This window comes from Molothrus aeneus, chromosome 2 (assembly GCF_037042795.1).
Source record: "Molothrus aeneus isolate 106 chromosome 2, BPBGC_Maene_1.0, whole genome shotgun sequence".
NCBI classification, from domain to species: Eukaryota; Metazoa; Chordata; class Aves; order Passeriformes; family Icteridae; genus Molothrus; species Molothrus aeneus.
Window position 1 is genome coordinate 89,734,748 of NC_089647.1, and position 26,219 is coordinate 89,760,966.

At 38.8% G+C, this 26,219-nt stretch overlaps 2 protein-coding genes across 2 annotated transcripts in view; both read left to right on the top strand.

The window, feature by feature from the left end:
• Positions 1-13,122: 13,122 nt before the first annotated feature.
• SULT1C4 (sulfotransferase family 1C member 4) lies at positions 13,123-18,830 on the top strand. The gene is made up of 7 exons (XM_066571605.1): positions 13,123-13,288; positions 14,919-15,056; positions 16,305-16,402; positions 16,714-16,840; positions 18,076-18,170; positions 18,378-18,558; positions 18,718-18,830. Exons 1-7 carry the CDS (start codon positions 13,123-13,125, stop codon positions 18,828-18,830), a joined length of 918 nt encoding a protein of 305 aa, XP_066427702.1.
• Positions 18,831-26,049: 7,219 nt separating this feature from the next.
• The window catches only part of GCC2 (GRIP and coiled-coil domain containing 2), a 31,530-nt gene continuing 31,360 nt past the window's right edge, over positions 26,050-26,219 (top strand). The window contains exon 1 of the mRNA XM_066545266.1: positions 26,050-26,151. Coding sequence (XP_066401363.1) covers positions 26,050-26,151 — 102 coding nt within the window. The remainder of the gene's footprint in view (positions 26,152-26,219) is intronic.

A 26,219-nucleotide genomic window follows, 5' to 3' on the forward strand; every position in this document is an offset into this window, starting at 1 on the left:
GGGGGAAAGAAAAAGCAAAAGGAAGATATGTGAAGTAAAACTTTAATTCTTATATGAAGAAAAACACATATTGCAAAATCACTCCACTGCCTGAACTAGAACTAATCGACAACAGAGCATTTAAAGTCATTAACAACTTAGTATTGAGGAATCCAAAAATTCTTTTCTTATGTTTTGAAATTATTTATAGACTTTGCAGAACTTACAACCTGAAATTTTTTCTGAACTTTTTAAATAATTCTAATTTAGCAACCTGTATACCAGCTCTACTTTTACCCTCTAGAAACTCAGACACAGAGGGTGTCTAAAGCTAGAACTTAAGCTGTGCTAATCAATCTTGGGTGACCAACCTGAGTAATCAGTGGAGCCTGTGGCAAATATAAAAGGTGTTTGCCTTACCACTTTTTAGACTGTACAAAGAAAGAAGCTGATAAGGAAATAATTTTCAAAAGAAAAATACAGGACCTTTAGTGAAACTTTCCTGCTTATATTTTTAAAGAAATAAATTCTTTGAACAACTTGTGGACTTCTGTGCAACACTTTGTTAAGGGTATCAAAAGTACAGAAATATGCTCCAAAAGTATTATCTTAATTTATGGATTATAATTCCATCAAAATAGTTATAGTGCCACATTCTTTTTTTTTTCAAAACTGCCTTTTTTAAATTTTTACGTGTACTTAAAGCACATTTGCAGTCAGCTCCTGATCAGTTGTGAGTGTGCTCAGCACCACCACAAATCTGTCCCTAGGTCTTTCCCTCTGTTCTCCAGACAATGTGACACACATCATTAGTGGCCAGCTGTGATCATTTTGCCTTGCAGCTTACTGCCACATCTACAGGAAGGTTTTGAGCACTCATGTGTACTGTGATGGCCTCTGTTGGCAGCCAGGGAGTCTCTGAAGAGCCAGGCAGCTCCTTCAGAGTGGTGGAAGTTGCTTAAATCCCTGGTATGCAATTTTAGCCAGCACATTTTCCTAAACCCCACTAGGATGGAATTTCCTCAAGTGCTGGTGATACCTTCAACATCTAATCCAACAGAAAGCATCAGAGCACTCTTTTAGGATAAGCTTCATGCTTCAAAGGGGAACCATAGCTCTGGAAGAAAAAAAGACTTCTGAGAGAAGGCTGGTTGGTTTAGGACCTGATGAGTGGCTACAGCTGGCACAGGAAGCTGTACAAAGTGAGAGAAATAAGAAATATTTACTATCTGTCCTGACTGCATGCAGGCCCACAAACACCCAATTCCAGCCATGCCAGAGTCAACCAGCAGTGCTTGCTGTCTGTACCAAATCCATCAGGGCCTGGTGCAGCATTGCAGTTTTTGGGATTGGAAGTCTTCATCTCAATATTAACTTCCTATACCAATTCTCCCAGTATCCTACATCATGATTTGAGAGCTTTTTAAAGATGAAAGTAGGGGGTTGTAAATTCATTAAATAATAAGGCATTGAAAGCAGCTCCATGGTTATGAAAGTATCTGCACTGATCTAAGAGCAGAGGAGGAGTGCAAGCAAGAGAAGGCTCTGGCAGAAAAGCAGATACAGACAGAAAAGGTCTGGAGATCAGCCAGTCCTTCTTATTGGAACAAAAAACATCTCATTTCAATCTTGGAGGATATGATTGCTCCTGTGGCTTGCTTATTGTTGAATGACAATAAGAGAGCTGGATAAGTGACCAGTTGACACGGAAAATAATATGAAATTAGCTTTTACAGTGAGAAAAGTGAACGTGCAGTGAGAACAGTCACCCACTAACTGGAACACTTCTGAGCACTCACAGAGCACTGGTCAAAGGACATTTTTGCTGCTTGTTCCCAAGCAAACTGAACAGGTTTTAATCATTTAGTTGCTGAAGAACAGTGGATTTTTACCAAGAAAGGAAAAACCAAGTCCGTTTGACAAGATACCAAGAAATAAGCTGAATTTAGAGGGAAAAAATGTGCTTGTAATTCCTTTCCTTTCATTTTCCTTTACATGTAAATTGCATGATATTGTACTTTATCTTATTCTGAACTACAACACAGAATTGGCAGGAATATCTTTGTCTGGAATGTAAGCACAATGGGAGTCCTGAGGCATCCTTCAGTCATACACCACATACACACATATATGTACACAGTCACATAAATGACTCTACACATACATGTAAATGCCCATAATTTGAGATTAATAAATACATATGACAATGTCTCTTAGCATTAATGCATTGTCCTGGAGCAAAAGGACAGGATTGTAATTTATTTGTAAGATTAGTTTTTGCAATGTGCAACATGGCTGCAACAGACTTTTTAACAAAAGGAAAACCACACTACTGTACAGTTACACTCACCATGCTGAATTTAATCACATGTAGTTTTTATGCCTGCCACAAATTGATAGGATTATTACTGGGAGACATCTACAGGAAGGAATTGAATGTGTTATTAAGTCTTTAAAATGAGTGATCCTGTCACAGATGCTCTAAAGCTCTGTGCTGAATGCAATGCCTGGTTGCTCCCTACTAGCTCTCCATTGCTTCACTCCCAAGGCAGAGGACTGTGATGCTAAGGATCATTTTTAGATCCCTGGGCTCAAGAGAATCCTGAACAATCCATTCTGCGGGACAGTCAGTCTGGATGGGTCTTAGGAAGCACAGCCAAGGACCAAGGACAAGCACTCACTGCTGCAGCCTTGCTGGTCCAGCTCTGGGATGGAGGTAGGATGGATGATGGAATCCAGGGCATGTGGAGGCTTCTGGGTTACTGCAGACCTGGCTTCCTCCATGAGTGTAATTCAGTCTCTGAGTGCAGGCTTGTATTTGCTGGGTCAGGAATCTCTGTCTCATTCTCTTTTATTTAATTCTGTACTCCCTTGGCACTGGATTTTAAATAAACCTACAAGCAAAATACAACATAAATAGAGCAAGAAAATTTGCTTATGGATTTAGTATCACATATCCAACTGTGATATATTACAGAAACCTAGTCTCTTCAGCAGCCCACAACTGAGTTACCTTCTTGCAGATACCAGGGATAGGACAAGGCAGCTGGTGGGTGCTCAGGTCACTGTAGATGACAGCAGGTGAGATGTAGTCCCTGGATTCAATTTAGACAGAATGCTTTTTTCTGCAACAGTCCTCATGATAGTGCTCCAACCCAATTCTGACATGTGGGAGATCTAGAGACACACTAGGAATGTTGATAAGTAGTGCTCTTGGCTTTTACATGCTGGAAAAGGAAGAAAATAGTAAATAGTACATAATCCTACTATAAAACAACAAAGTTTAAGTATTTATCCCTGTAAAAATACTGGTGGAAGCCTTACCAACACCAGTTGCTTAAATAGAGGTGGTCACTTGGTTTCAAATTTTGAGTGAGCATTAACATTAAAAATAAACATTCACTTATGACCTACTTCTGCATGTGTATCATGAAATGCTCACACTTCTGATAAGTGTGAAAAGGCTTCTCATATGAGTGTTTCCTGACCTTACTTTCTGAGTTAGATTTGCTGCATGTTGGCTGCCAGCTGACGAGTTAATCCAGTCATGTGTTCCTACACTGGCTGTTCTGGGACAGCAGCTTCAGGTGCTAAAGTCTTGAAATTGGCTCTGTGCAGTTTTAGACAATAATTTAGGGGGTTGCATTTCCTAAATCCGTTGGGATGTATCCACTGTCTTTGTACACTGATTGTTACATACACAGAGTCCTTCAAGCAGGTCAGCTGCTAATTTAGCATATTTCCAAGATGTTTGCCCATGTCTGACAGGCATGACCCACAGGAGATTTCCCTCCCTGCAGAGAAGCAACTGGGGTCAGATTGGGGTGTCCAAGGGGATTAGACCCCTATTGCTTAGGCAGTTAAATTCACATAACCCTTTATGCTATTCTGGCCCCAGATTAGCCCATCCCTACACCCCAGGAACAGCTCCTCCACAGCTTCACCACCAACCACAAAACTCCCTGGAGCAAGCAGCAGCTGCCATCTGCACACAGCTTTGTGACACTCGGTGAATCACAAGAAATTCCTGTAAATTTATCTCCGAATTTTCCAGTTTGTTACAAGGTTTACAGCAGAGACCAGACTAGGAGAGCACAATGAGCAAAAAAAGTCATTCAAGTGATGACAAACAAGCTTAAGAAGTAGCTGCAGTTATCTAGAAGTACGTCTTTGTGGTTTACAAAAATGAATACTTTCTAATAGAAAGTGTGATCATTGGTCATATTTGGCAGGCTATTTACAATAAGAGTTTTATTAAAACTAACCAGCTATGCAAAAAAGAAAAAATAATACCTTCTTTGAGGAAAAAAGAATAAGGAGCTTTATTCTCAAACTTTTGACCCCCCCAAACAACAAAACAATTACACAAATGCTTGGCTTCAATCATACGCTGAAGTTCCCATAATCAGTGAAATAATAGGACTTTGGAGTGTTTTGAATCAGCTACAAAACTGATTTTCCATTGAACTCTGTTTCAGTTATATTTCATCACAAAATACGAAGGTAATGGGGAGGGAATTTTTTTTATTTTCTAAATAAATTTCTTGAATTGGTCAAATTGTAAAATATGGGGTTCAGAATTCCCTAAACTGAGTGGTCATTAAAAGTCACCTGGTATGACAAAATCACAATTTCTCACTTTGTCAAAATCCAGGTCCAGTTTATGGAGAACAGTATTACCAGTATTAATTAGGTTATAGGTTTTTTTAATAGTTTAGTTGAGCTGAGAGATTCTGTTTTCCCTCAATTAATTTAGAAAATCTGTGTGGGTGACTGTATGGAGAGGGTGCAAAAGACAGTCTTACATAAAACCTGGAAATAAGTACAGATACTTGTACAAATCAGGCAGATTATTTCACTATTTTAATTTGCCAAACTTTACATTTGGCATATATGTCAGTATTTATCTTATAACTACTAGCTAGTGTTACAGCAGAAAGAATAAAATGAATGATCAGCCTGAAGAAAATCACCATCATACAGTGGCCATTTAGCTACCAAAACCCAGATCAATCATGGCTCATTGGTTTGAATGCTATGTCAATTAAGGTATAACTCAAAAACATTTAGAGGCTTTCTTACATCTGAAAACACCACGCCTGAAGAAACAGTGCTGTCAGGTAGGTCACAGAGCAGTTAAATGTTCAGAACATGGAGAAGTGAGCAGGAACTCTAATCTCAGAGCTTCACAATCACATGATAAAAATGATTGATATTCCACAAGCTGAACTCTGAACATCATGTGCAAAGATAGCCTCAAGAATTCAAAGCTTAGACAAGAGTCTTTGCATGTTGATTGATGGCCCCATGTCACTCTGGTATATGGGTTATGACCATTGGAGACTTCAAAATGAACTAAGGCAAACATAACAGCATCCTTGCTCAGTGAAGCAAGGATGCAGGACTCAGAAACCAAACTGTTCTGTCAAAAAAGAAAATACTTAGCTCAAAAAATCTGTCAGACTTTCAACACTTTTGACAGCTTCCATATTCAACGCATACAAAAGAGACTAAGACAAATGCAATCAAAGCATCCAAAATATTTCTTTGACATTAAAAATCCCTAATTTGGTATAATAGCCTTAAATAATTCACACATCTCTTTTATGTAGTTCCCCCTGTCTTGGTTGTTCTTTAGAAGAAACATCTTCATTAAAGTAAACAAAAATAAACTATTCTTACACTGGATAACATTAGAAACTGTTCTTACATACAGTATAAAAGTATGATAGTACTTTATTGACACTGATGAACAGCATATTTTAAAATATGCTGGAAAAATAGCTGTCTTTTAAGCACACAAATATCAAGTGTGTTCATCTGGTATTAGGACTGTCATTTCTTGTGACAGGAGCAATTTTTCTCAGAATCTAAAATGAAATGTATATTAATGGTCATAATTACCGAATCCTTGAAATTCAGCCGTTGTTGTTATAAGGACATTGCTTTGTAAAATATTGGCCATTAATTTGCCATCTTCCGTTCTTTAATTTCATTAGGAATCCACATGTCTGACATCATTCTAGTTGAAAAAGAAGCCACATGAAACTGGATTATTAATATGTTGCTGGATTTTCTTATCATTTGGAAAGTTGCAAAGAGCATAGAGTTTATGAACTTTCAGTAAATTCAACAGGAGAGTTTGAGGTCAGACATAAGCAATCTAAGGAAAGACACCTATCCAAATTTATAAAAAAATAATTGGCATTATTTTCTTGATTTTGTAGTGAAGCTACACTTAAAAGATTTGAACTGAGATTTAATCATCAGCAGTGACTTTCTAGGAGATATTTTTCAAGACAACTAGAAGAATGAACATTGTTAAAAGGTAGAAACTTCCTAATAACTCAGAAACCAACCTGTCACACTTTTGTCATTTGTACAGTTTAGATCAAAGCACAAATACATGACTGGTCTTTTTTATGTTATTCCTATAGCATTCTTGCTTCATATCTGTTTTGACTTTAAATTCTACTTTTCTTGTTGGGAAAAATTGACAGCTGGATCTTGTCTTTCTGTCTTGTAGATGACATGTGCAACCATGTAGCTCAGCATCCCAAGGAACAAGGCTGGACCTGCAGGAATAGAAAGTATGACACAAAGTACACAGAGAGCCAGAACCTCACATACCTCCTTTACACTCCCTGGACAAGAGGATTGTAATCTATGAGAAATGCCATTAAGCAGAGTTGAAAAAGTATCCTGTTTATTGCAGAATTTTCATATGCCTGTAAGATATTTTAAACCCTTAAACATTACAATAGTTTTTAATCCCCCACCAAGCTAGTATTCCAAACTAGCTCTTCTCTCATTAAAGTCATATGTATATTACTCTGCATTTTTATGGAAGCAGAACTCTGGCACGCACTTTAGAAATGATACAATTTGTACAGATTTTTTTTCAGACCTTCTGTTCGGCATTTGGTTGGACAACAAAGATTTACACTAAAGAATTTTGTTTATTTCTAGATACAGATTTGCTTTTATATAGGACACTATTCCTCATATGTCAACTTGCAGGTGAGATTATTTAGTATTTGCAGTTCAAAATCCATTTTATTGATAGACATAGTTGAGTCTGGGTCTTGCTTGCCTAACTTCAGGAGCTCAGGCCTTTTGCAGCTGCAGAGGGCATTGCCACAACATTGTTCTCTCCACAACTTTCTTACTGGCTACACTCATGTCCTTAGCACCTCAGAAAAATGCAGCTTTTCCTGCTCTGCCTAGGGTTAGGGTTACACTTAGGTTTAGGGTTCAGAAAACCACAAAGCATTTTATATGCATATTTTATTGGAAAAAGTACTTTAAAAAGCTGCAGGATTCCAATTATACTTTATCAATTGAGTATGCATGCCCACAATAACAAGATTTTATAATAATATTACTGTGACCCCAACACATGTGGAGCTGGTCAGTGTTATACACACTGTAGGCTCCAACAATTCTCCTTGGAGGAAACTCTACTGGAGGAAATTTCAGGAGTTTGACGGTAATGGAACATAAATGCTTTACTGATAGAGATTGCACTTAGGTATGGTGCTTAAATGTGTTTCTTAATTAAAGCCTTAGGACTATTCATTCCATGGTTACACTTACAATATCCTTTAGTACTTACTTTGCTACTGCATAAATATATCTCTGACAATTATTTCACATGTATCTGGCTGGAACCCAATACTAAATACCCATCACAAGATTGGTGGTGTTGGTAGTGTTGGTAGTGTTTGGTAGATTGGTAGTGTTTCTATTTTACAGACACCTGCAGGATCACTCTCCACAGCATATGGAGGTAGCCAGGAGCCTCTGGCAGGATGTATTTGTGATTGAGTCTAAATGTATCCCACAGTACCAAAAGCTTTTGTTGCCTAAGGTTGCTCACTGACTTACAGTCAGATCAAGTTTAATTCAGTCACCAAGAGATGAATGCAGTTTTAAAATTCAAGAAGCCTCAAAGTGACACCTTGGTCTGTCCAGAGTGTTCTTTCATTCTCCAAAGTATGCATTTTTCTGAATGAGGAATACAGGTTGATATCTAAGGATAGCAATAGCTATCAAATGTAATTTTCAACTCAAAATATTTTATCATCTTTTGGAATAAAGAGATTGTGTTTTGTCCAGCAGAGGGAGACCTGAGTTTAAGAGAAATGTAATATGAAGCATAGAAACATGAAGCATAACACAGAAACACATTCATTCAAATGTATCCGATATAAATTTTAATTTATTAGAAATAGTACCTTATATTATATAGACCATTAAGTGTAGGCAAAATATTAAGCTAATCAGACTTAAAACCACATCATAGTGCTTGATACTGATGTAGGATTTGTAGTCTTCATCCGAGTTGAAGTCTGATACTATGGAAATAATAAAAGAAAACAAAGACAAGCAAAAATAAAATCAAATTCAATAATAAAATAAAACAAGCACAGTGTGTTTTGGATGAGAAAACACCAGCTACCAGTTTGCACTCAGGAAAAGGTGAAAGGAAACCTGGAGGAAGATCTCTACAGAAACTTTTTCTTATAGTGGTCCTGTAAATCATGGCTCCAGAGAAGAAATCCAGTTCCTGGACCAGCCAGTTCCACCTTCATCTCCCTTTCTTCAGAACTGAAGAAATTCATCACTCATTGCCTACTTCAAAAGCAGTTTTAAAGCTACAGACAGTGATTTTTGACCTCACTGCAGCTTACCTATCTGGCACAGAGCATTGTCCAAGGGCTACTCAGATTCACAGCTGCAACACAAAAGAGACGCTCAATAAGCAGTCTTGGGTTTTCTGTGTCATACACACAAATGATATGCTTTGAGGATTACTGCATTATCAGGATGGTTGCATAACTGAGAGTAGTGAGCAATGTTACAAACCAGTAAATGACCTGCCAGGTACGAGAAGAACAAGCAGAACCAGCACAGGGCTTAACACAGAGAGGAAAATAGCAAATCTTCCCATGAGACAACTTGAAAGTAAAAAAAATTTTGTACCTTACTCAAATTTTGTACCTTACCCTTCTCTGCTTGTTGTGGTTTAATTAATCGTTCTGGTGTTGTCAGCCTTCAGAAGAAAAACTTGGTGTAAGAGTCAGAAAAAGATCAAGTGGTTGACCAAAGACCAAAAGAATATTCCATAACATATGATGTGTACTCAGCAATAAAAGCTAAGAGAAAGGAGGAGGAAGAGAGGCATTCCTAATTTACACTGCTTGCCTTTCAGAGCAACCACTACATGTCCTGAAGCCCTGATTCCCAGGAAGTGCCATACAAAACCTGCTGAGGGGAAGTAGAGAATAAAATCCTTCCGTTTTCACATACATGACCCTTGCTTTTGCTTTAGTAAACTGCGTGATCTCAACACAGAAGGTATTTTTCCCTCTTATTTTCCTTCCCACTGTCCTGCTGAGTAGGGGAGTGATGGAGGAATTTGGTGGGCAGCTGGTATCCAAAGTCAACTCACCACAGTCATTTTTGGCACCCAATATGGGGCTCAAGATAACAGCAGTTTTGTATTAAGTGTGCTGTAGCTATAGCAGGTATTACATGGCAAGCTCCTGTGCAGGTCACAGCTTGTTGGCTGTGCTGCTTCTCTCTTTATTTTGTGAACATGTTAATACAAATAATGTCTCTGTATTTTGCCCTGGAATTGCTGGCTTTGCTGTCCTGTATCTGCCTTGTGGGGATGATGAGGGAATACATCTCTCCTATCGAGGACTGATGTGGATGGTTTATTAGTCAGGCTCACAAGGTCCTTGTTCACCCTCACATGAGCTCTCATACTAATAATTAATATTGTCAGCATATTATGGACCTTATGGAATCTGGTATCAATCCCCAGGAGCAAGAAATCAAACAGAGGAGACAAGAGACCAGCAGGAATGAGTAAAAAACTGCTGATCAGACTAAAGGGAAAGAAGGAAGTCCACAGATAGTGGAGAAAAGAATAGGTAACCTGGCAAGACTATTGAGATAGTCAGGTTATATGGGGATGAGGTGAGGAAGGCCAAGGTAAATCTGGAACTGAACATGGCAAACAACACAAAGAGTAACAAGGGCTTCTCTAGGTATGTTAACCAGAAAAAGAAGGTTATAGAAGGTAAACTTGCAACAATAAACAATGATGGAAAACTAGTAACAATGGAGCAGGAGAAAGCTGAGGTGCTCAAAGACTTCTGCCTCTGTCTCCAATGGCAACTTCTCTTGCCACTCTCTTAAGTTGATGGACAGCAGGATGGGAACTGAGGGAACAAAGTCCCTTCCACTGTAAGGAAAAATCAGGTTCATGATTATCTTAGGAACTTGAACCTAAAGTCTCTGGGACCCAAAGAGCTACATCCCAGAATCCTAACAGAATAGGCTAATGCAGTTGCCAAGCCACTCCCCATGGCAGTCAGGTAAAGTCTCAGGTGACTGGGAAAAGGACAAAATTGTACCTGTCTTTAAAAAGTGCAGAAAGGAGGACCCTGGGAGCTACCAACCTGTGTAGAAGCTGTGCTCAGGCACATGGAGGACAGGGAGGTGATTAGGGACAGCCAGTATGACTTCACCAAGGGCAAGCCCTGCCTGAACAACATGGTGGCCTGCTCTGACAGAGAGACCATTTCAGTGGAAAAGAAAAAGGTTACAGATGTCATTTATCTGGACTTATGTAAACATAAGTTTTAACACAGTCCCCCACCAAAATCTTTCTCTGTAAAGTGAAGAGAGTTGGATTTGATGGGTGAACTGTTAGATGGATAAGAAAGTAGTCGGACAGTAGCATCCAGAATGTAGTGGTCAGTGGCTCTCCTGATCGACATTAGTGACAAGTAAAGTCCCCAGGAGTCCATAGTGGGACCAGGGTTATTTCATATCTTCATTAATGACAAAGGATTGAGTGCACCCTCAGTAATTGTGTCAATGACACAAAGCTGAGTGGTGCTGTTGACACATCTGAAGGACCAAATGCCATCTAGTGGGATCTGGACAGGCTTGAGAAATGGGCCCATGGGAATCTCATGAGATTTAACAAGACCAAGCACAAGGTGCCACACTTGGGCTGGGGCATCTCCCAGTATCAATACAGGCTGGATGGGGAGAACAGATGGAGAGTAGCCCTGGGGAGAAGAACTTGGGGGGTGCTGATGGATGAGAGCCTGGACATGACCCAGCAATGTGCACCTGCAGCCCAGAAAGCCAAATGTGTCCTGGGCTGCATCCAGAGGAGGCTGGGAAGTGCATTCAGGGAGGTGATTCTACCCCTCTACTCTGCACTGGTGAGACCCCACCAGGAATGCTGCATCCAGCTCTGGGGTCCCCAGAACAGGAAGGACATGGACCTGATGGAGAGAGTCCAGAGGAGGCCACAAAGACAATCAGAGGGATGGAGCACCTCTCCTATAAGGAAAGGCTGAGGGAACTGGAATAGCTCTGCCTGGAGAAGAGAAGGCTTCAGGGTGACCAAACTGTGGCCATGAAGTACCTGAAGGGAATCTACAAGAAAGATGGAGAGAGACTTTGGACAAGGGCATAGAATGACAGGACAAGGGGCTTCAAACTGAAAGAGAGTAGGTTTAGATTAGCTGTTAGGAAGAAATTCTTAACTCTGAGGGTAGTGAGACAGTAGAACAGGCTGCCCAGAGAAATTGGAAATGCCCCATCCATAAGATGGAGTTTATTTTCCCCATAGCACTCCCACAGTGCTAGTAAGTATAAGTGCAGTAGGCTTACATACAGCAACCAGCTGTGGACTGAAGCCCTGCTTTCTGCGAGGTGGCTGGATCACCTGCTGATGGGAAATAGAAAATAAAATTTTTGGGATTTTTTTCCTTTGCCTGTACACACAGGATCTTTGCAATTTAGATTAGATATCAGGAAGAAAATTAATTATTCCAAGACTGCTGACAATGAGAGAGACAAATTAACAACCTTGCTGGAGTTATTGACTGACATTTTATGTTGTTGCCAGTAAAGAATCATTCTTTACATGAGAATTCCAAGTGTTTTTCTTTCACAGGATTTGAACAGATTTCGCAAACCATGCCAGAAAAAGTGCTCAGCTCAGTTGGTTGCTGCTGCACTTCCTCCTTTACTCTCCTCATACTGATAGGAAGAATGGAATCTCCACCCACACAAGTTTTCAACTTACTTGTGCCTGAAGATTTAAGTTCCTGCATAGTTGTCAATACAGCCAAGGACTGAAGACATTTAAGCAGGAAAAATTCTCAGGCAAGTTTCTTTTTCCTTCATTTTTAAAAAAATTTCTTTAGTGACTGCCCAGCCACCAATCCAACATCTCACTCCGCTCAGCTGAATCTGCAGGAACTTGCTGTGAGTAAACAAGGAAACTAAAGAAAATATTCTAGCAATATTTGCTGTTGTGATTAAAATGTCTTTTTTTCTGGATGATATTTTTAGTTGAGATTATTTCTATAGCCTCCCATTAAGCACAGCTTTCTTCTGACCAGACTCTGGAGCTCTGAAATTTATGCTTAAGAGGTCTTCCTGAGAGAAATTCAGAAATCAATAACTAGTTATTGTAAACCAGATTGATTCACATAATTAAAGTCTAACAAACTTTAGTTAATGATCAATCTAGTTCAGGTTATTTATGGGCAACATATTTCAAAACATAGCAAAGAGCTCCAAGAGTGCTAAGATCCAGGAACGAAACACGGAAAAGGTCTGTAAATATTTTTGTAAGTATAAGGCACAAAGGGTGTTAGCAGGCATTTCTGTTTATTTTCTTCACAGAGGAAGGACTGGGTCCTGTGTGTTGATTTCATTACCTGCTGTTATTCTCTGCCTTCTTTTGAATCACACCTCTGATTACTTTTTTTTTTGCCTTTAGAAGCCTTCATACCAATCATCAGAATTTTACATGAATGTGTTTGATATGAGAATAATGACTTTTTTCTCTTCTTGTATCTGAGTAAACAAAGTGATTTTTAGAGACACAGAAAACTACCACTAGCAATACACCATGCATTTCTGAAAATGAGATCCATCTTTAAGGGGTCTATATATATCCAGATAGACCAAATCATGGCAAAAAGAAATCAGAGGACATGGAATTTTGTCAATAAGAGAGACCTCAAGATGAGTAAATTCAGATTTTTTTCAGAGCAGCCATGTTAATTCTAAGCCTTTCTTCATGCAGTTCTCATTGCCATGAATAAAATGAAAGATTTGAGTCTGGAAGAGACAGTGATTCAACCTGGGTTATTTGAATTGGATGGTGTTCTCCTCACACAACCAATTGCCAGCATTTGGGACCAAGTGTGGAAGTTCAAAGCCAAGCCTGATGATGTGCTCATTGCAACCTATGCAAAAGCAGGTTGGTGTGGGTAGGAAACAGAATAGAAAAGTTTGGCATCATGTTTATTGATGGGATTGAGATTTTTTTTTTATTGTGACTGATATTTGTTTAACTCCAAACTAGACATATTTTAATGAAATGAAGCTGTGTCAGCTGTGACTAGTAACTCCTGACTTCTTTGGCAGATGCATCAACTACCTGTTACTACTAAAGTACAAACACCCAAAGTCTAATGACCTAAAATTGCTACCTTTAACTGAGATTATATACATTTGTATTAATGGTGACAATAGGAGTTTTCCACCAATATGTAGTAATTTAACAGTGCCTAGAAATAAGTGATCATTACTAAGAAATAATAGAAACTAACTGTATGATTATGAAACAATTATGTATTTGGAGAATGATTTTTTGTATAAACAAGTAGTGATTTCTGAAAATTTACTAATTCTTTAAAATAACCAAATTAATTTAATAATTTTGGTCAACAAACCAACAAAGAAAAATACCACCATTATTATTAGCTATCTGGCATTTTACTCAGTGACTGGACAATATTTCTCCTCTTCATCAAACCCTTTATACTTACTACACAAGAAAACAATTAATAACAAGCATCAATATGAATTCTGTATGAATAAAAACATACAGTTTTTACAGGAGATTCAGGAACATATATGGGAGAATTTGATCATCATAAAAATAATTATTTTAATTAGCAACAATTTTTAGGGCTTTCTTTTTGTCAGTAGGGGAAAAATGTTTTTAACAAAAAAATCCACCATTAGTTTTTTGTAAAACCTGAAGGCTTTTGATTTACTACCTGTATACTAAAGGCAAAACCACATTATTTTACCCAGCTGGGATTAAAACCTTCCAGCCACTGAACTGAAAATAAATAAAGTTAGGATTCCATTTGACATTATGTCATATCTGTGTGAGATGCACAACACAAGCATCTTAAGAAGGGCTGAGTCTCCTGCCTAAATTGCTTTCCAATTTATCCCTTAGCCTGTTCTCTAGCTGACCTGACACAGTACCTCAGAGGAGATGTGGCTGACACAGAGATGACAGCTATAAAATAAAAGTGACACATGAGATACACTATACTGTAACTCTCACAAATGTTGCAGTCACTCAGGCAGATGAAATGTACAGACTTTCATTAACATGGTTCAAAGGCAAACTTTGCAAATACTTCCACTTTTTTATATTTTCAAAGTGTATGAAATTTTAACTCACTGAAGTTCAGGTATCGCATTTTTTTACTCAAATTCAGTATGAAAACAAAATAGCTGAATTTTTTGTGAGGGATTAAAGGAGGGCGTTTCATTCCTCTGCAAATAATATTCTCCCAACAATAGTCAGTTTATCCCAGTGTTTTTTTCAGTATTGGTGTGGGGACTTATTTCCTTAGGCAAGAAGAAATCTGTCTAAAATGGAATTCCTGAATTGAGCTTTGAGAATTACCTTTGTTGCTTAATTAGGCATTTTGCCTGTATTGCACTCTTTTTCCATTTTGTCTATTATTTTCTATGCTACTCTTTCCCCCATTAGCACAGAGTCCATCCTTCTGGCTTTCAGTGCCCTAATACAAGAAACTCTAGGCTGTCCTGGGTGGAAACATCTAAACACTTGACATTTTCAGGTACCACATGGACCCAGGAGATAGTGGATATGATTCAACAAAATGGAGATACTGAGAAGTGTAAACGTGAGACTACTTACAAACGCCACCCTTTCCTCGAGTGGTTTTTGGCAGAGCCTCCATCTGCACGTTACTCAGGTGAATATTATCTGTATTTTAAACAAAATGAAACAAAACAAGCACATAGTGCTGATGCCACAAGTGTCCTGGAAAAGGTCCCACTTGCTTTGTTCTTGAACTAAGCACCATTTTGGCTATTAAGGACCAGTTCAGGTGCTTTAACATAAACATCTAGTGCTACTCAAGGTGCTGCAAGGCTGGCAGATGGGATTGCTTCAGGTGCTACTGAAGACCACGATGTTTTGTAGTAGTATCTGAAGCTGTGTTTGATACTCCACAGTATCTAAACCAGCAGCAGATATGTATATAATGGCAATTGAATGGGGCACGGAGGCAATTGAATGCCATTCTGAGACTACAGGCTGTATGGAAGGAAACACATGTCATGGACCTCTTTCTGAGAGGTGCATAATGTTTTTAGTGGTTTTGCTACTGTTTCAAGTAACTGCTGCTCAGCTCCAGGGTCTAGTCATCTAAACAAGCTATGGAACATTCAGGCAAACAGCAGGCTCCACTGGCTTGCAGCTTCTTACAAAAGTCTCCCTCAGCAAGGGCTCCATTTCCACACAAATCGTTAAGTCAGACTCTCACACCTGAAGCTAAAAAGCTTGACTAGCTCTGCAGAAGTGCTACTTTTTCTCTTCTAAACTAGACTGTGTTGACTCAGAGAGAGACAAAAATGATAGATGACAGAGGATGAGACATGATGACAGGGAAAAAAATTATGGAGGTCATGATAGATGTCTAAAAGGGAAAGGGAAGGAGATAACACATCTCCAAATATCATCAGATATTCCCAAGTAGTCCCATATATCCATAGCTACTGAAAATCCACCGTCATTCTCCTACTTTCTCTTTATGTGCTATCCACAAAGTCAAGTCAGCCGTCATATTCTTGTATCCTAGAAACTAATATTTCTTACCTCTAAGGTGGAAGGAGACCACCAAATATTGCAAAGGAAAAACTTTGGTTGGATAAATAAAAATCAGTATTTATCATAATCCCTTTGAAAGAAAGTATGGGCCCAAGAAAGCAAAAAGATATAAATCTTTTCTACTCAAATACACAGGTCAAATTTTCTCTAGAAACACTGAAAATGCTTAAGTAATGTTGTATATGTTACCCTACTAGTAAGTGCTTTGGAGATGAGTGATCAGTGCAAGGTGAACTGCTGGAAAGTCACAGTCACAATTACATGTGTGAGCATAGGAAAGAAGTGCTAGTTCAATTTAGAGAACAACTTTTCATAATTAAACATCCCACAGGTCTGGAGTTAGCTGAAGCCATGCCATCTCCACGGACAATAAAAACTCATCTGCCCGTGCAGCTGCTGCCTCCATCCTTCTGGGAACAAAACTGTAAGGTAAGGCTGAAGAGTCCTACTCTACCTCACAGACAAAGAAAGTGACATAAACCAGGGAAGAATATGTTTTCCAGAATTGCTGGGAAATCAAAAGGTGTTAAAAAATATTTTCCCTTTAATGTGTGAAGTCTGTGGGAATCTAAAGTCACAACTCAGTTACCTGAGCTGGATTCTAGAAAATGGCAACTTCAAAGCAAAACCTCTTAAATCTCTACCAGCAGGCTCTAAGAGAAAACTCCAGGAGATGCTCAATAACTATATTTGTATATGCAAGTTAATTTCTTTCTCTCTCTCTTTTCATATTAATAAAGATAATCTATGTGGCAAGAAATGCAAAAGACAACCTGGTGTCATACTACCATTTCCACAGAATGAATAAAGGATTGCCTGATCCAGGAACCTGGGAGGAGTTTGTGGAGAAATTCATGACTGGAAAAGGTGATTAACTGCAATCAGTTGTATATGAGACTTTGATCATTTTAAGAATGCATGGCATTGGTTTTTTAATTTCAGTTATGGTTTGAAATCCTGTGCAGATACTGAAGAAGGATATCTGCTGAAGGTGTTTCAGTCATAATTTTTCTTCATTCACAAATTTTTATTATTACCTAAAGGATTAAATCTATCTTTATGCTTCCATTTTGAGAAAAAATATAAACACTAATCTTTATTCTGTTGTAATTCAGAAACATATATCACAATTTTCAGGCTTCATCTCTTCTCTCTGAGATTAAAGTAAGCCATTTGAAAAGGAACAATGGTTTAACTGGTCTTACTATAAACTGATAATATTTGAAATTTAAAAAAGAAGTGGAGAGTTAATTTGGATAGAAATGTGCAGTGTGAAATTGAGATAAGGAAGTCTTTGTACCTAAATTATTGTATATAAAAATCAGGTGTCGGAAAAAAGACAGTTCTCTAACTAAGGGCAGGCAACCCCAGAAGCAGATTCTTCCCTTTCTAAAAGAGGTGCTGATATCACAGGATATCCAAGAAACAAAATTTGGTCAAGTGGATGGCAGTTTACAGTTTGAGTCACTAAAGCTTCCTTAGGTCATTAATGTTTTTGCCACCATGTAGGCCTAGAGATACCACTGTCTGAACCAGCATGAGAGTCACATGTCCAAAGGAGACCTTATGCCTTGTGTTTGACCAGCTCAGCTTGGGAGCTATCTGTCTCAGAGCAGACATACAGTATAGAACATATTTACTTCTGTCTTAGCTAATCATTTTGACACTCGCTTGAGAGAAGCAGGCATTTCTGACAGCATAGCAAATATTGAAACCAGGTAGAATCATAGAATCATGCAAGCTGGAATGGATTTTTGTTGTCCATACATTCCCAACCCCTGCCCTGCTCAAAGCAGGGCTAATTAAGACAAGCCTTGTCCAGATGATCAAATGAATACTGGAAATGTGTGTTTTCATTGACTATAATGCATCTGCATTTGCTGCCCTTGAAAGTTACACGAGTCCTGTTCTAAGCATCCATAAACCTGAGGGATTAATAGCAAAAATGCTGTAGCAAGCACTCTCAGTGCTTATTACCACAGCCAGACTGATTCAAAACCGGCTTGGAAATTCACAGGTATTGGTTAAGTGGCAAACATGAGTGCCACATGTGTTAAAGACACAATCAGCATTTATAGCTGCTGATGTTACTTCTTTTTCAGTCCTCTGGGGTTCCTGGTATGACCACGTAAAAGGATGGTGGAAAGCAAAAGATAAGCACCGTATACTCTATCTCTTCTATGAAGATATGAAGGAGGTAAAAGGCTGAACATGTGTTTATAGAGCTCTGAAATCTGTAAGTCTAGTAGAAACTAACTACAAGCAACAGTTTTATATTATAATGCCAGTATCAGTAAATACAGTAACCTGAACTTCTCTGTGTGAGGATTGCAACTCTCACATGACCTTTGATTTCTTTGCTTTTCCTAGCTCTGTGTCTTATCCCATGTAATTGTTTCTGCAGAATCCAAAGCGAGAAATTCAGAAGATTGCAAAGTTCCTAGAGAAGGATCTGAGTCAGGAGGTTCTAAACAAGATAGTCCATAACACCTCATTTGAGGTAATGAAGGAAAATCCCATGGCAAACTACACTAAAGACTTTCAAGGAATAATGGATCATTCCATTTCCCCATTCATGAGAAAAGGTACTGAGGTTTGTTACTGACATCAACCCTCTCTGGTTGTCATTCTGTCATTTTGAAATAAGCATTGAAGTACAAGTATCCAATAAGTTGTGGATAATGAGCTTCAGGAAATACTGGTAAATCAAATCTTTTCTCATTTTTTGCTTTGTAATTTCTTAGGGACCGTTGCAGACTGGAAGAATCATTTCACTGTGGCACAGAATGAGAAATTTGATGAAGATTATAAGAAGAAAATGTCTGATACCTCTCTTGTTTTTCGCGTGGAATTGTAATTACTTGCAATTGAAATTTATGATCTTCATCTTTTCCCATGTTATATATTTTGCTTTTCTTTCACAAAATGCCAGTGACCCTAAGATCTTCCTTTCACACATCACTGATTTTTCATTATTGGGAGAGTCCAAATAATTTGGCATAATTTGGCCCAAATTATGCCAAAGTTAAAATCTCCCTCAAGAAAATAACTCCACTGGACAATTCTCAGTCACCCCCCACCACAGGTACTTTCAGCATTAATAAAAATATTTCAAAGATGCTGTGGGTTTTGATCTTTGTAAAACTGCAGTTGATATTACTGGCATTTTCAAATCAAACTCTAACAAAAACTAGGAGCCAACAGGAAAAAAGGTGTTAAAAGAATGCAACAGATTGTATGAACATTAATCAATAAATAACAATATATAAATTTAAAGGTGGTCAAGCATAAAGAGAGGAACAGAAGTGCACAATGTAGAATAAATTTCATTTTCTCTCATTTTAAGTTGGACATAAGAAATGCTGTTGAAATGAAAGCAACATTTCCAAAACACCAAACACCCATTACTTCCTTTGATAAAAATTGCTGAAGGGCTATATAGAGGCATTTATTTACAGTCTAGCTGTGGGCACAGTAGTCCTTATTGCATCTTACATTTGCCTTTTGAACTGGACATCATAATGTTCTTGTAACATTTGGAAAATTCTGAGTTGGTATGAACCAGGTGAAGAGTCAATGCTGCAAATGCCATCTGTCTCTTCACTGTTGTAAAAGTGTTCATCAGATACTTCATGTCATTGCCTTCTCCTTTACCTTACCAATCAAATATATAAATAGCTTGTTCAGGCTCTTAGTTGCAATAGGGCCTGGTAGATACTGGAAAATAAAAACCAGTTCTGCTTCAGCATTAGTACCATAACTACAGGCTTGCTTTGAGCTTGTGCAAAATTAACTAAAGCAATTCATAACCCATTTAATTATAGGCAACTGTTACTAATCCACTTTTGGATTTAAAGTGCCATCATGGAATTGGCATGCAAAAAAGGCCACTTCCTGCTTAACTGAGTTTGCACTCTGAATGTTAGAGGGAACAGAATGTAGATTACAGCAGCTAAAGGAAAGTATGCCTTGGTCTCATTTATTCTAGTTTAGTCAAGTTTAATACAAAAAGGTTTGCTGGGGATATTTTCTCTTTGGCTCATGGAGAGTTAAAAGTAAGCTAAAAAGCTGTAGCAATATGAGCAGCTGCCAAATGCAAAGCTCATTTCAGGCTACTTATTTAGTCCACATATTGCAGTCATTAACACAGCCATAAAGGGCAGCACATATCTAAAGTGAATGCAATCATACAGGGCAGCAATACCTTGCATCAATTTGATAACAAACAAAAAACTTGCCTGGTAAATGTAGGAGGTTACATTGTCCTGGCCCATAGAGTTTTCCCCAAAAATGCTGGAATCACTGAAACTGGAAGCATGTATTTACTACATTAGTATAATTTTTATTTTTTTTAAACTTCAGGTCCACAGATTCCTGCCCACAAACAAAGGATGTCTCAGTAAAATGACTACCCAAGAAAAAATTATCTGTCAGAGGCACTGCTGTTCATCACAGCAAGAGCAAGGCTAAATACCAGCTTGAGGAGATTTCTGCTACTTGTTTGGGTTTTGTTTATGATTAACTTGATTTACTGTCTCACTGGTATGAAGAAAAGGTGTTGCCTGCTCTTTCAGATATTTCCACTCTCTTGGGTTGCTCTATGAAACTACGTGAGTCAGCACAGTTTGTCAATCTAATCCTCATTCAGTGCCACAAGAGGTATCAGTAAATGGAAAACATGCTTAACTCAGGAGCTTGGTGACATTTTATGAGCAGTGGAGTACAAAAGGTCACCCAGCTGCAATTCAGCTGCTATAAACAACAGATAAAAAGTACCACAGGTCAGACTGCAGTCCTAGAATACAAAAGGGGAGAAACAAACACTTGATGTGTGGCTACATAAGAAGTGGCTTTTCTTATGCTATTGATATTATCTGTCTATATATTCAGACAGGAATCTTAACTATTTTGACAAAACATAGCTGGCAGGAGGATAGAAAAGTGGAGACTCTCCGCTTTTTAGGCTTTCTCAAGCCACCATAGCTGAGAGATCAACTTATGGATTCAATCATGATTTGGAAAATGTTCACGAGTGTAAAACTACAGGGAGTAGTTTATTGTTACCAGTGAAAATTATTTGACTTGTAGTTATGAAGAAAATTTGGGAAAAAGGTTAATGGGTTGTATGCATGCCTCAAAGTTCATAGATTCTACCATGGTTTGGTGTCTATTTTGACTGTATGTGACTGTAAGGCTCATCTAGAGTGCCTTTAACTTCTATATCTTTAGGTCTGACAGTTGCTATGTACAGAAGAGCTTTAAATGATGCATATGGAGATTTTTTTACTAATACCAACAAAAGTAGGTAAGAGATTTAATATATTTTTATGTAAGATACTGTAAATCAATGAACACCTGCAGAAGGAGATTGTCTGTGTACAGCCACATTATTTCAAATAATTAAACTATTGTCACACTTCTGATGCAAACACATGACTCTGTTTACTGTGGAGATAAAACTGTACAGAAATATATTAGACATAAGTCCTAAAAATACATCCATGCTTTATTTTCATCCAGTTATCTAGATGCATAGCTTTACTAACCTTCTCAGATGCAACATCTTCAATGTCAGTTTAACAAGACTTGTGTCAGTTCAGCTAATGCAATCCCACAGCAACTTCTTTGATGCAGCTTGTTTCTTCTTTTAGAAGAAAGTGTCCTGCTGGGTTTTGATAGTACAGAAACTTTGTTATTCATCTCTAAAAAATGTTTCAGGGTCAGTGTTGATTAAATGCATGTTAACTGTTCATGTGGTCCTGTTTTGCAGCTCTGCATTAACTACCAAAACAAATCCTCCCATGGGAATGACCAAAGATTCCTGCTTCAATACAGACTATTTAAAAGACACTGCTGTATTAATTCTAGAATAGTCATATTCCCCCTTGAGCTTGGCTGTCAAAAGCATCTATGGGAGAAATTTTACCTTCACGTGGAATGCAACCATTTGTGAAAGAGAATGAAAGAAGCACGGAGCCTCAAAAATATTAAAGAAAGAAACAGAGAAGGGAGCTGTTCTATCATCCTAGCTAGCATTCAAAGACAGAGCGACAGTGCTTTCCTTTCTACTAATCTAACTATAGATGATCTGCTTCATACTTGAACTGAAACTCTCTGTTTCTCCAGTTAGGAAAACAGACCATGCAGAGGAAGAAGATTTTATGTAATTTGCCCTATCCACACTGGATATGGATATTATCCTTTATATTAATGGTTTACATCAACATGTTCAGAAAGTGTTTTACCTTGACAACAAGGTTAATTATCAATTCTGGCATTTTTCAGAAGTGCATTAACATATTTTAAGCCTGGACTGAAGCTTTCATTTCCCTCACATCCTCAATGAATGCTGCAAGGTCTCAGTGTAGGCTGTAGGCCTAGAGGCACATTGAGAGTGAGAGTTAAGCCCTTCACACTTCTAAGATGCAGCCAAACTGTGCTGCCAGACTGAAAGTAATGGGCTTAGGCTGGATAACAAACAAGGCTCTGCCTGCCCTCCAGACCAAGCAGTGTGTAGGTAGATCAGGAAAGCCATCATTGAGCAGCACCCTGTGGCTAATGTGAAAGAAGCAGATTATTCATGGATTCTTTTGCAGAAGGGCTTTGGCATAGGCTGCTCCAAGGGCACTTGGTATCTATCAGCTGTGTGAGCTCAGACTGCCTTCTGAACTGAAGGCTCCCAGTACAATCATATCCATCTACCATGACTGTGGAGACAGAAGCATCATTTCAAAAGCAAGCTACCCTAGGTCCTGCTCTGGTACAGGCAATATAAATACAGGTAGAATTTTAGGTCAGGCACCTAAAAATTAAGGTAACTGATTTTTTTATTTGTTAAAGTTGGGCCTTTTGATTCGCAGTAATTTGTTATTGTACCAATATCACTCAGCAACATTTGCTACTATCTCTGTGTGCAATTAAAAGTTCTCCATGTGCTGTCAACAATAGAACAGACTTTTGTAGTCAGACCTCATACTAGGTGTGAAAACAAAATGTTTCCTTGTGTGAGTTTTACATTAATCTATCAAAAGGCTTGTTGGCTTTTGCAGGTTAGAACAACAAACTACCCATCTCTGTTTCTTATTACATTTTAAGACTAGAATTAAGGACTGTATATATAGTCTAATTTTTTAACACCTAACCAAATCTTTCATAAGCAAAATAGTACTGAGATAAATAACTCTTTTTTCACTGTACCCTTCCACTCCTGTGGGAACCTACTGAACCTCAACCCAACAAAATGGCCATAGTCAGCCAAATAATTTGCAGTTCATCTGCACAGGGGGGGGGTGCTCTCAGTTTCCAAACAGAGGAGAATAGTTAACATACTATAAATTCATGTGCTGTTTTCCTTTATATTAACCTGGCATGTAAAAAAGGCATAGAAGCAGCTCAAAGCAAGAACTCTGACTGGCCCAGCATAGGTCAAAGCTAAGAGTCTGCAATCCTCAGAACTTGCTGCAAAGATTCTACAGTGGCAAGTATTTAAAGCATCTGCTCCTTCATGCCAAAACCACATTCCCCAGTAGGAAAATTACAGGCATTTTCTCATTCTGTGCACTTCAGAAAAATCTTGCAGGTCTAATAATTCCAATGATAGTGAACAAGCATTTGTACCCTACCTTGATGTAAAGACTAATTACAGCCCTGTGAGACTTGGCTTCTCAATGAAAGCAGAATTGAAAATTTGTTATGCTCTGCCCCAACACATCTCATAAATCTCTTGGCAATCTTGTTTTATATAGACAATGCTATTTAAAATATGAATTAATTATCTTTTACAAAGATAATAAAATCATGAGATATATGGACTATGTAAATTATTCTTGTTTTTCTCACTTATCTTGTCTCGAGTTAGTTGCATTTATTATTATGTATCATCTTACTGTCTCCTTCTAGAAAGGTAAGACACAATTCTTAAATTGTTTAAGAAAATTTTATCAGACTATTGCAGGTACAAATAAACATTTTTCCCTGAAAAATTCAGAGCAACTTGCACTTTATTGTAACAAACTGAAACAATCAACAGACAAAATCCTCAACCCTTTTTCTTATAGTTATTCTAGAAAATTTTAAAATTCTTCTACCATTCCCTAACCAGGATTCTTTGCAATTGCTGTTGCAATTCAGGACCAGAATGAGACTGTTAAGACAGCCTCAAATGTATAATATGCCTAAACTCTGTTACATAAAATGGAGGGAGGGCTGAGTGGTCCCTAGCAAGAATCAGCTACAGAAAGCCTGCAGTGAGTGAGCTGGTAGCTCACTGTCTTCAGTACTAACACCTCTGAAAACTCTTTTGTGTCTGCCTTGGATGAGCTCCAAAATCAATTCCCTTGTAGGTTAAATGATGAGATGACCCAAGAGTTGGTACACAATACATACTGTCTGAACATAAGCAGAAAGAACAAATGTGCATGAAACATTGTTCTCTCTGTGGATTCCCAAAAAAGAAGGTTAGTTTCCTACAGTGTTCTTCCCAAATATTCAAATTCAGTTGGAGGCTGACCTCAAAGCACAGAGCCGTGCAGTATGGCACAGTTTGGGGTGAAAAGCTTCTGCTCTGGAATGGTGTTGGAAGGACTCTATCTCAAAAAGCTCTTATTGAAATTGTATGAAATCCCCACCTTAGATCAGAGCAACACAGGCATAGGTAACCAGTTTAGAGTACCCCACTGTGAAAGGGGAAGGAAAGAATAAATCTGTTTAATTTCCTCTGAAGCTTCTAAAAAGTATAATAATAGAAGTAATGAAAAAACACTGTCATGCTTTTTGGTTAGGGACATGTGCCCCTTGCCAGCAACCTCTGTGAGCATGGAACCATGTGCTCCTGCTACTGTTGTGTAGCTGCCTAAGTAGAGATATATGAATATATATAATGGACAGTGAATGCCTTGGAGGTGGGAGAAAAAATACTTTCTTAGGTATATGTGAAGAAGCTTTCTGCTTTTTCTCACTATTTGCCATTTGAATTTTAGAAGAAGAATGACAGTAAGCAGACTTGGAAAAACACAGTTATTCTTCCAAGACAAGCATTTCAACAAACGACTCTCCTTTTTTATTAAACTACATATTCTCTCATGACAATATAATTAATTCGGTGATATTCAGTACTCACCCAGTGAACCATAAACAGAATAATATGCCTAAATTGTTTTTCCCAGGCAACTTTTCATCAAAAATCAATTACTTATCATGAAATGTGAAAAATTATTCAGGCACTACCAAAGTGCATGCATGGTTACAATGAAAAATGCGTGCCCTTTAAAGTAGGCATTGTTCCCCTCAAACATCTACTCAAACAGGCATAAAAAGTCTCTTTAAGAATATGCAATTAAAAGCCGTAACACCTAGGTTCTGCTATTTGCTCTGGTAGTCCTTCACATTCATTTTTTAATTTGCAGAATCATGGAATTTTTAGGGTTGGAAGGGACCTCTGGTGATCATCTCATCCAACCCCCGAGCCAAGGCAGGGTCACCTAGAGCAGGTGCCAAAGAATGGGTCCAGGTGGGGTTTGAATGTCTCCAGAGGGAGACTCCACAAGATCCCTGGGCAGCTGTGCCAGTGCTCTGTCACCCTTAAGTAAAGAAATTCTTTCTCATGTTGGGGTGAAACTTCTTGTGGTTTTATTTGAGGCCATTGCTCCTTGTCCTGTCGCTGGGCACTGATGCAAAGTCTCGCACCATCCTAGTGGCACCAGTCGCATTTATTTGATAAATAATTTAAATCAATTTGTGCTCCCATCAAGGTATTAAAAACAGGGTCTTAAATCGCTCTGTTTCTGCCCGAGCACGTCACCCTCCACCTCACACTCTCCTTATGGCGGCAGTGAGAGACGCGCCTGCAGCACTGCTTTGCCCTTAGGAGCCCTTCAGGAACAGGGAATAGCAGGGTGCACTCGTGTTGTAGCTGTACCCCTTCCCCTTTTCATAAGGCGGAGAACACGAGGTCGGCCCACGGCCCTATTCAGGTGGGCTCAGCTGCCGAGGCCGCGGGCTCTTGGTTCGGCCCCGCCCGGCTCCGAGGCGGCGCTCCGTGACGGACAGGCCGAGCCCGACGAGCCCGGCGTGCCGGGATGACGGAGGCGGAAGCGGCTCGGGGAGGATGTAGCGGCGTTTGCAGCGGCTGTGGCGCCGCGATCTCCCCGCCCCTGCAGCCGGCCGGCCCCGCCATGGAGGTAACGCGGCGGGCTTGGGCAGAGGGGCCGCGGAGCCCTCGGGGTCACCGCAGCTGGGGCGGGTGCAG